The 8,846-nt window shown below is 44.3% G+C and overlaps 1 protein-coding gene across 1 annotated transcript; it reads right to left on the bottom strand.

Moving 5' to 3' along the window:
• Positions 1 to 500: 500 nt before the first annotated feature.
• LOC114706702 (putative olfactory receptor 52P1) lies at positions 501 to 1,548 on the bottom strand. The gene has a single exon (XM_028889191.1). It carries the CDS (start codon positions 1,481 to 1,483, stop codon positions 536 to 538), a length of 948 nt encoding a protein of 315 aa, XP_028745024.1. The 5' UTR covers positions 1,484 to 1,548; the 3' UTR covers positions 501 to 535.
• Between the last annotated feature and the right edge of the window lie 7,298 nt (positions 1,549 to 8,846).

The following is an 8,846-nucleotide window of genomic DNA, read 5'->3' as shown; positions in this document are numbered from 1 at the left end:
AAACACACACCTCCCCTCTGTTCTAGCAACTGTACTTGTAGGTTAAGAAGTACAGCAGCTTTATTTCCTAACAGCCCAAAGTGGAAAATATCCAAGTGTCTAAGATCAGATAGTCAAGTTGTGGTGCATTTGCAAAATGTAATATTTGTCGGCAATAAAAAGGAATTAGCTAGTGCACATAACAACCTATGGGTGGGAACTATTGTTCTTATCATGTCAGTAACCACATTTCTCTCATTTAATCAACATCCTTTGGAAGAGAGGAGAGATGTTAGACAGTGGCATTTCCAAGGAAGCCACTATTAGTTTGGAAGCTGTATCTCCCTTTAGGTAATATTCTTGAGCATTGAGACCCTATCTCCACCACAAGTAGCAAGCATCAGATGGTTCCTCCTCCAACACGTGCTAGATCTCCATTCTAAAGTAAGGATATCCTTGAGTGTGGGTTTTTGCCTTCTAGCATGCTGGCAGTCATGTAAACATTTCTCAAGGGCTGGAGGAAAATGGCATAGGGTCTGGGGGTGTGGTTGAAGCATTATGATGGAGCGGGACCCCTCTTCAGTAGTCGGAATGCTCCATCTCTGATCTGCTTGGTTTTCATCCCATAGATGATGGGGTTGAGCATGGGTGGCACAACCAGGTAGAGGTCAGCCAGGAGGATGTGGACATGCCTGGGTACATGCTGGCCAAAGCGCTGTGTATAGAATGAGAAGAGCCCAGGTGTGTAGAAGAGAAGGATAACGCCCAGGTGGGAGCCACAAGTGCCAAAGGTCTTAGCCCTGGCCTCTTTGGAGGAGAGGCCCAACACAGCCCGGAGGATGAGTGCATAGGATACGGCAATACAAATGGAGTCCGTTCCTACGACTAGTGTGGCTGCTGTGATACCATATATATTGTTTGGTTGTGTGCCCCCACAAGCCAGCTTCACCACAGCCATGTGCTCACAGTAGGAGTGTGCCACCACTCGGCCACAGTAGCTCAGCCTCGCCAGCAGGCAAGTAAGTGGGGTCATGAGCCCCAAGCCACGAAGCAGAGCAGCAGCCCCTAACTTGCTCACTGACTCCGGGGACAGCAATGACCCATAGTGCAGTGGCCGACAGATGGCCAAGTAGCGGTCAAAGGCCATGGACAGCAGGATACCGGATTCTACGGCGGAGAAGCCATGGATAAAGAACATCTGGGCAGCACAGGCCCCAAAGGCAATCTCAGCAGCATTCGCCCAAAAGAGTGCGAGGAGTTTGGGCACGGTGGAGGTGCAGAGCACCAGGTCAATGGTGGACAGCATGCATAGGAACAGGTACATGGGCTGGTGCAGCGAAGGCTCAGAGTGCACCACCAGCAGAACTGCCACGTTGCCAAGCACTGCCAGGGCATACATGGAGCAGAAAGGAAATGCAATCCAAAAGTGGGACGACTCCAGGCCAGGAATTCCCATAAGTAGAAAGGAGCTCGGGTTCTGATGGCTGTGGTTCATGTACTGCATGGTCAGGCTAAAGAAGAGTGTGTGTGGAAGATCTCACTGCTTTGCTCTAGTGTCTACGAAGCCTTAAGAGATGGAACGGCTGGGATCGTATTTATGCTGTAGATGAACGGCAGCAGAAACATTTGAGTTAGACTCCACAAAAGAGCACCTGAGATGTGAAGATTGTAGGGCCCTGGGAAATAACAAAGCAGGGCATGGGTTAGTATCAGCAAGGTTCAAAGGACTCCTCACTTATGTGTAATTTAATGTCTGGTCTGTGGGGCATAGACATAGAACCATTTCTATGGCAAAAGTAAGAGCTAGAGATGTTTACATAATTTTCTCTGCCTATGAACCTTTGAAATTCTCTAGTACTATTTCCTGCAGATTCATTGGCTGTGTGACAACACACAGGTGCTGTTAATAACGCAGGGTCAGTTGGATATGGTTTCTTTTCAAGATGGGAAGATTATTATTGAAGGGAAGTAAATGGAGGTAAGGGCATTTTGTATGAGTGTTTCACGCTCCCGAGCCCATCACTACTTACGCATAAGGACTGAAACTTAAGTTTTGGTGAAGAATAACAAGACATAGATGAAGGACCAAGTCTCTTGTAGCCTGCTATGGATGGAAGATTTCCTGGCTCATGTTTAGTAAGATCCTGGAATTGCTTCAGGAGTCCTATGCAGCTGTTGGTAGAATCAAGTGAGATGATGCAGAATTAGTAGTGGTAACTGTAAAGAAGATTCAGTCATAATAAATGATTTGATGAGGTCATTGAGAGATAATTGTTTGCAAATATATTCTCTAATGAGAGGTAAAGGTATGTGAAAGGACGAGGTGTGAATTTTAATCACCAGCAATATACAATACCCATAAGCAAGTAGAGTTAAATTTTGTCCAGAGACCATGCTGAGCTTTGACACATCTCTACTCCACACTCTCTGCCACACACATGCTTTTCTGATCTGCCTCCACCTGTGTCTTCTCACTTTTCTTATGCATTAGCTAGCGGTATTTGAGAATTTAAGAGAGTGGGGAGATCGAGTGAAAAAATGGGAAGAGGACAGTAGGGGAGGGATGCTGATGAGAAGGAAACAGAAGAGAACCCAAACCAGAATTCACATGGAGAGAAGCACTCATGACATGCTGGGGCACAAGTGTGCCCTGTTTGCTAACTGAAATAGAGAGTAGAACCAGATAGGTCATCTGGAGATATCACAGTTGTGTCCCTAACCTAAAGATACAGTATTCTGTGCAACTGAGAGCATCAACCACTTGACCCTGGGACCTATGAAACTGCCTTGGAGAAAGGAAGGAGAGGCTTTCTAATGTGAACTGTTAAGCCTGGATGTCTCTTTTCCATCCCAGTGCCATCTATAACTGTCACTCTGGAATAAAGCATCCTGCTCCTTTCTAGCTCATTACTCCTATTTAATATTTCCTATGTAATCTTCTATGATAGTTCTATCATCCATACTGGGACCAATAATCTCCATAGGGGATTTCAGCCAATGTGGTGGTTGGAAGTGTCAGGGGCAGAGGGAAATCAGAGTGTGTGGGACCTTGTGAAATGGCACGAGCATGCTGCCTAAGCTTGCGATTTTGCGTGTCCATATATATTGATGTGAAAGCAGGGCTGCATTCAGAAGATTCAGAGTCACATATTTACCTGATACTCTCTTTGGTTGCCCATCTCCCAGATATAATTTCTCTGATAAAGAGAGACCAGAGGGCTAAATAATCTAGGTGTGAAGAAAACAGACCCATTTCTTTTCCTCCTTTGTCCTCTTAGCCAATTAATCATCACATCAGATTTACTCAGCTCTTGAATTTCCACTCAAAGATCCTCGACCTGCCCTTCATCCTGGAGCCACACATACCACAATGTCCGTACACAACTCCTGCCTTGGCTGTATCGCACAGGTGAGACGTGAAGGTGGAAGCACAGGCATTGAGTATACTGTGCTTAGATTCCAGGAAAGATGTCAGGGCTTAAGTATGGATCTTGGTCTTCTCATTTCCTAGCTGCCACTAATATTTGAGTTAGAATTCATTTAAAACTTCCAGGATGGTAAGATTGTAGGGCAGTGATGCAAGGCTGAAGCTGGGTCACCATCATCAGCATTTACAGGGACTCCTGTTGTCTGATTTAATGACCTCTAGGCTGAGGGCTGAGCCGCATGTTTGCTGAGCCCATTCATGGTGAAGGTGGTATTGAACACTTTTACAGCATTTCTCTTTATCTTCTAGCTGTCTTTATACCCTAGTGTTTTTTTCCCCCTTATTCATCTGCATCTTGCGGTCAACCAAACATACCCAGTCACTTCCAAATAACTTTCTCAGAACAGCAAGTAGTCACTCATCCATTTGCCTTGTTTGCATCATGTTAGCACTCGCTATAAGACAGGCCTTACCTAAAACATATAACAACAGGTGACCAGGTACCAGGAACAGAGCTGTGTTATGAGGAAAGGAGCAAATTCTTCACCCCTCTTGAGCAAATAAAAGCCACTTGCCAGCAATTAGTCACCCTTGATGGAAGCTTCACCAAGATCAGTGCAATTCAAATTCTGGCTCAGAAACTTACCAGCTGGACTCAGTGATCTCACCTAAACTCTGTTCACCTGTTTCCCAGTAACATGAAGAGGCTGATTCATACTTCATGGAGACTGTTGATTGACAGATGAAGTCGTTGTCCAAAGAGTCAGGACCATTTCAATGAGAAATAATCTTAGTGGCACTTGGATCTGTGGTTGGCTTATAGTATGTCAATGCAGGGGTGAGCTTCCAGACAGACTTACCAGGTCTGGGAAGCAGGCAATAGTGGAGTTCCAGGTCTTGTGGGGCTTAGAGTACTGGAAACAAAAGAGCTCCAGTATTTATCCTGTCATTAGGGCCCAAGGTGTGAGTAGAAACTCCCTGAGGACAGAGACACTAAATAGGCCTCTGGGATGCTGAAAAGAGGCATCAAATTGAAGCTTTGAAATTTAGACCTTGTTTGAGGAGGGAAGAATGTCTTAATACTTCTACTGTAACAGAATACCACAGGGTGCATTGTAAATAATACATATTTATTTGTCTTATGGTTTTAAAGGCCAAGATACAGGGGTTCCACCTGGCAAGGGTCTCATTACTGTGTTATATGTGGTATTTAATTATTTACAAATGAAACTGTCATATGATCTATCAACTCCACTATTGAGTATATACCCAAAGAAGATGAAATCAGTATGTTGAAGAGATAGCTGAACTCCCAGTGTTTATTCACAACCAGTGGCATGGAACTCAGTGCCCATCAATAGACAGGTGGATGAAGAGGATGTGGTAGATATACACAATTAAATACTATTTGGTCATAACAAGAACAAAATTCTATTTGCCACAATACGAATGAACTTGCAGATTGCATTAGGTGAAAGAAGACAGACACAGAAAGACAAATTCCACTTATCTGTGGAATATAAAAAGATTACTAGAGACTGGCATGGTTGGAAAAGAGAGAGGTAGATCTAAGGACACAAAAATTGAAGTTAATTGAGGGGATATGTTCAAGAAAGAGTTACTGTATTATGCTCTGATCTTAGTTAACAATAGTTAACAATTTGGTGCTGGTGATCCAATCTAGTTCTTTCATGTTCTAGACAAGTGATCTGCCCCTTTAATGTGGAATTAATACACATGTTAAGCCAGCTTTGTTTATTCATGTCACAAGGTACATATATTTAAGACAATATTCTATGCATGATAAATGCATACCATTTTATTTAAAAATTAAAAATGAGAGGTGCTTTGGAAAAAATTGGATTATAAGGCAGAAAATGTTAGGAAGTACAACTTGGTAAACGCGCAAGACCTTTCTGAGGAGTTGACTGAGTCGGTGATCTTGACAAAGTAAGAAAGGCATGCAGGTCCATGAGGTATCAGTTACAGGCAAAAAGAACAGTAGCTATGGGGGCATCTGGAACACATTTCATGAATTTGAAAGACAGCCTCAGGCCAGTTGCTAAAGTGGAGTGACAGAGGAGACAGTAAAAGTGAATTTGGAGAAGTGGCCATGGTCAATGGGATAAGGCTATAGCAAGCCATGGTGAGGATTCTATTTAGTTTGAAGTGTGATGAGAGATATTGAAGAGTGTGGTGGTGTGAATGAAAAGAGCCCCCATAGGCTCGGAGGGAAGTGTGGCCTTGTTGGAGGAGGTGTGTTACTGGGGGTGGGCTTTGGGGTTTCTGAAGCCCGAGCCAGGCACAGTGGCACTCTTTCCTTCTGTTGCATGCCGATCCAGATGTAGAACTCTCAGCTACCTCTTCAGCATCATGTCTGCCTATGTGTACCATGCTTCCCACCATGATGATAATGGAGTAAACTTTGAAACTGTAAGCCAGCTCCAATTAAATGTTATCCTTTTCAAGAGCTGCCATAGTTATGGTGTCTCTTCACTTTTTTTCATTATGAAATCCTAACTAAGACAGAAGTTGGTACCAGGAGTGGGGTATTGATGTGATAGACCCGACCATGCTTTTGTTTGGAGGAATATGGAATACTTTGGGACTAGAATATTTCTGGACTAGAAAGGCAACTGGACACTTTAAGTGGGGGCTTAATGGGTTATAGTAGTAGGAGCATGGAAGACAGTGGTGGTGAGGGTAAATTGAACTGTGGGGGTCCTTCTCAAAAGGTTTCAGTGGAGAAGAATATTAGTATGTGGCCTAGAGATCACTCTTGTGATATTTTGGTGAAAAATGTGACTGCTTTCTGTCCTTGTCCAAAAAAAAAATCTCCCTGATGCAAAATTGAAGAGTTATAGATGAACCAGCTTTGGCAGATGAGATTCCTGTGCTGACTGTGTCCTGTGGTTATTGGTGGACAGTCATATGCGAATTTGTAATGAAAAGGAGCAAGCAGAGCAAGGAAAAATACATAATGCACAGTTTGTGGAAAAAAGGGGTACCAGGAAGTATAAATAGATTAAGAAAAAACCTGACACTCAGTGGAATAAAGGGAGTGGTGACCTCAGACCCCACCCAGCTAAGCTTCAACTTGTGAAAAGGAATTAAAGAAAAGTTTAGGGATGGGTGTGGTGGTACATGCCTTTAATCCCAGTTCTCCGAGGCAGAGGCAGAGGCAGGCAGATCTCTGAGTTCAAGTCCAGTTTGGTCTACAGACCAAGTTTCAGGACAGCCAAGTTTAGGCAGTGAAGGAAACCATTGAAAACAGAAAGCTGGTGAAAATGTATTTAAACAAGGGGGCCATGTTCCAGCCCCAGCAAGCAGCAGAATGTAGCAGGTTTGGCCATGTGGTTCTGACTGATATCCACTTGTATCTGAAGGATACAAGAAAGGGATTGTTGAATCTCCCTCAGCAACTAAGGAAAGCCACTGAGAACAGGTGTGTGGCAGAGGTGTCCCTGCATGGAGTTCCAGAGAAGCCATTGTGTGAAACTGTGAAGGTGAAGCCTGGATTGCCTTGGAGACCCCAAGATGTTAGAGATGCCAGACTTGTGGGATGCTGAGGAGAGTTGCTAACAGGGAGTGGAGCTGGCCTAAGAGAGAGAAGTACACTGCAGTCAACAAAGCTGAAAGGAGTTGGAGATCTGAAGATTGATTTGACATTACACATGGGGATGTAGAGTTTGGAGTTTGCCCATCTGGTTTAAGGCTTGTTTTGGTCTAGTATTTCCTCACTCTGCTTCCTTTCCTCCCTTTGGAACAATAAGGTATATCCTGTGCCATTGTATGTTGAAAGTATGTGATCTGCTTTTTTTTTTTTGGGGGGGGGGGTTCCAAAACAGGGTTTCTCTGTGTAGCTTTGCACCTTTCCTGGAACTCATTCTGTAGTGATCTGCTTTTTAATTTTGATTTTTTTAAAAATATTTTCCCCTCATCTATTGTATCCTAATAGCAGTTTCCTCTCCCTCTTCTCTACCCTCTCCCCCTTCACTCTTCCTCCATTTCCCTTCAGAAAAGGGCAGGCCTCATATCAACCCAACCTGGCCTATCAAGTTGCAGTAAGACTAGGCACCTCTGTAGCAGGAATCTTAAAAGTTCTTATTAATAAAATCAAACCCGAGGCCAGTTATCGGGGTCAATGCTGGTAGATCAGAGAGACAGAACAAGCCACAGCTATCTCACCTTGCCAATTCCTCAGCTTGTCCTGTTTCCTCAGACTGGAAGCTTCTGTGTCCTCATCCGGAATGGGTCTCAGCTGAACTGCTGCTCGAAAGCCTGAAGCTTAACCAGCCACATGCTTAACCAGCCAAATGCTTCTAGTTTCTGGTCCTCATGCCTTATATATCTTTCTGCTTTCTACCACCACTCTCTGGGATTAAAGGCTGGCTTTCTGGGATTAAAGGCGTGTGTCACCATGCTTGGCTTTTTCCAATGTGGCCTTGAACTCACAGAGATCCAGAGGGATTTCTATCTCTGGAATGCTAGGATTAAAGGTGTGTGCTATCACTGCCTAACTAGTGGCTTTTCTGTTCTCTGACCCCAGATAAGTTTATTAAGGTACACGATATTTTGGGGAACACAATACCACCACACACCTCCTCTGGTGTTAAGGCTGGATGAGGAAAAGGGTCTCAAAGGCTGGCAAAAGAATCAGAGACAGACCCCACTGCTGCTGTTAGGAGTTCCACAAGAAGACCAAGCTATTCAACTATAACATAGGCAGAGGGCCTATGTCCGACCCATTCAGGCTTTATGGTTGTTGGTTCAGTCTCTGTGAGCCCCTATGAGCCCAGGTTAGTTGATTCTGTGGGTTTTCTTGTGGTGTCCTTGTCCCCTCTGGCTCCTACACTCCTCCCCTTCTTTTGCAGGATTCCCTGAACTCTGCCTAATGTTTGGCTGTGCGTCTCTGCAGCTGTTTCCATCAGTTGCTGGATGAAGCCTCTCTGATGACAGTTTTGCTAGGCTCCTGTCTATGAATATAGCAGGATATGATTAGGAATCATTTTATTGACTTTTTTTTTTTTTTTTTTTTTTTTTTTTTTTTTGCTGGTCATGTTTGGTTCTGTCCGAGGTGTCTGGGCTGGGCTAGCCAGTCTTTGGTTCCTGTCAGGGGTGGGCTTCCTCTTGTGGCATGGGTCACAGGCTGGACCAGTTATTGGACCTGATTTCTGTACCACATTTACCACAGCACATCTTGTAGGCAGGACAAATTGTAGGTTGAAGGTTTTGAGGCTGGGTTGGTGTCCCAACCCTCCATTGTAAGTCTTCCTGCCTGGTTACAGGAGATGGCTTGATCAGGCTACGAACCCCCCACTTACTAGGAGTGTTAGCTAGGGTCACTCTCGTAGACTCCTGGAATTTCCATTGTACCGGATTTCTACCTCCCCCATGAAATCCACCCCTTGTTACAATGAGGAGATTGCTATGAGTTTTA

The sequence above is a fragment of the Peromyscus leucopus genome, chromosome 1 (assembly GCF_004664715.2).
Source record: "Peromyscus leucopus breed LL Stock chromosome 1, UCI_PerLeu_2.1, whole genome shotgun sequence".
Taxonomy (NCBI): domain Eukaryota; kingdom Metazoa; phylum Chordata; class Mammalia; order Rodentia; family Cricetidae; genus Peromyscus; species Peromyscus leucopus.
Note: the sequence above shows the minus strand (reverse complement) of the source record. Positions and strands in the feature narration are given on the sequence as shown.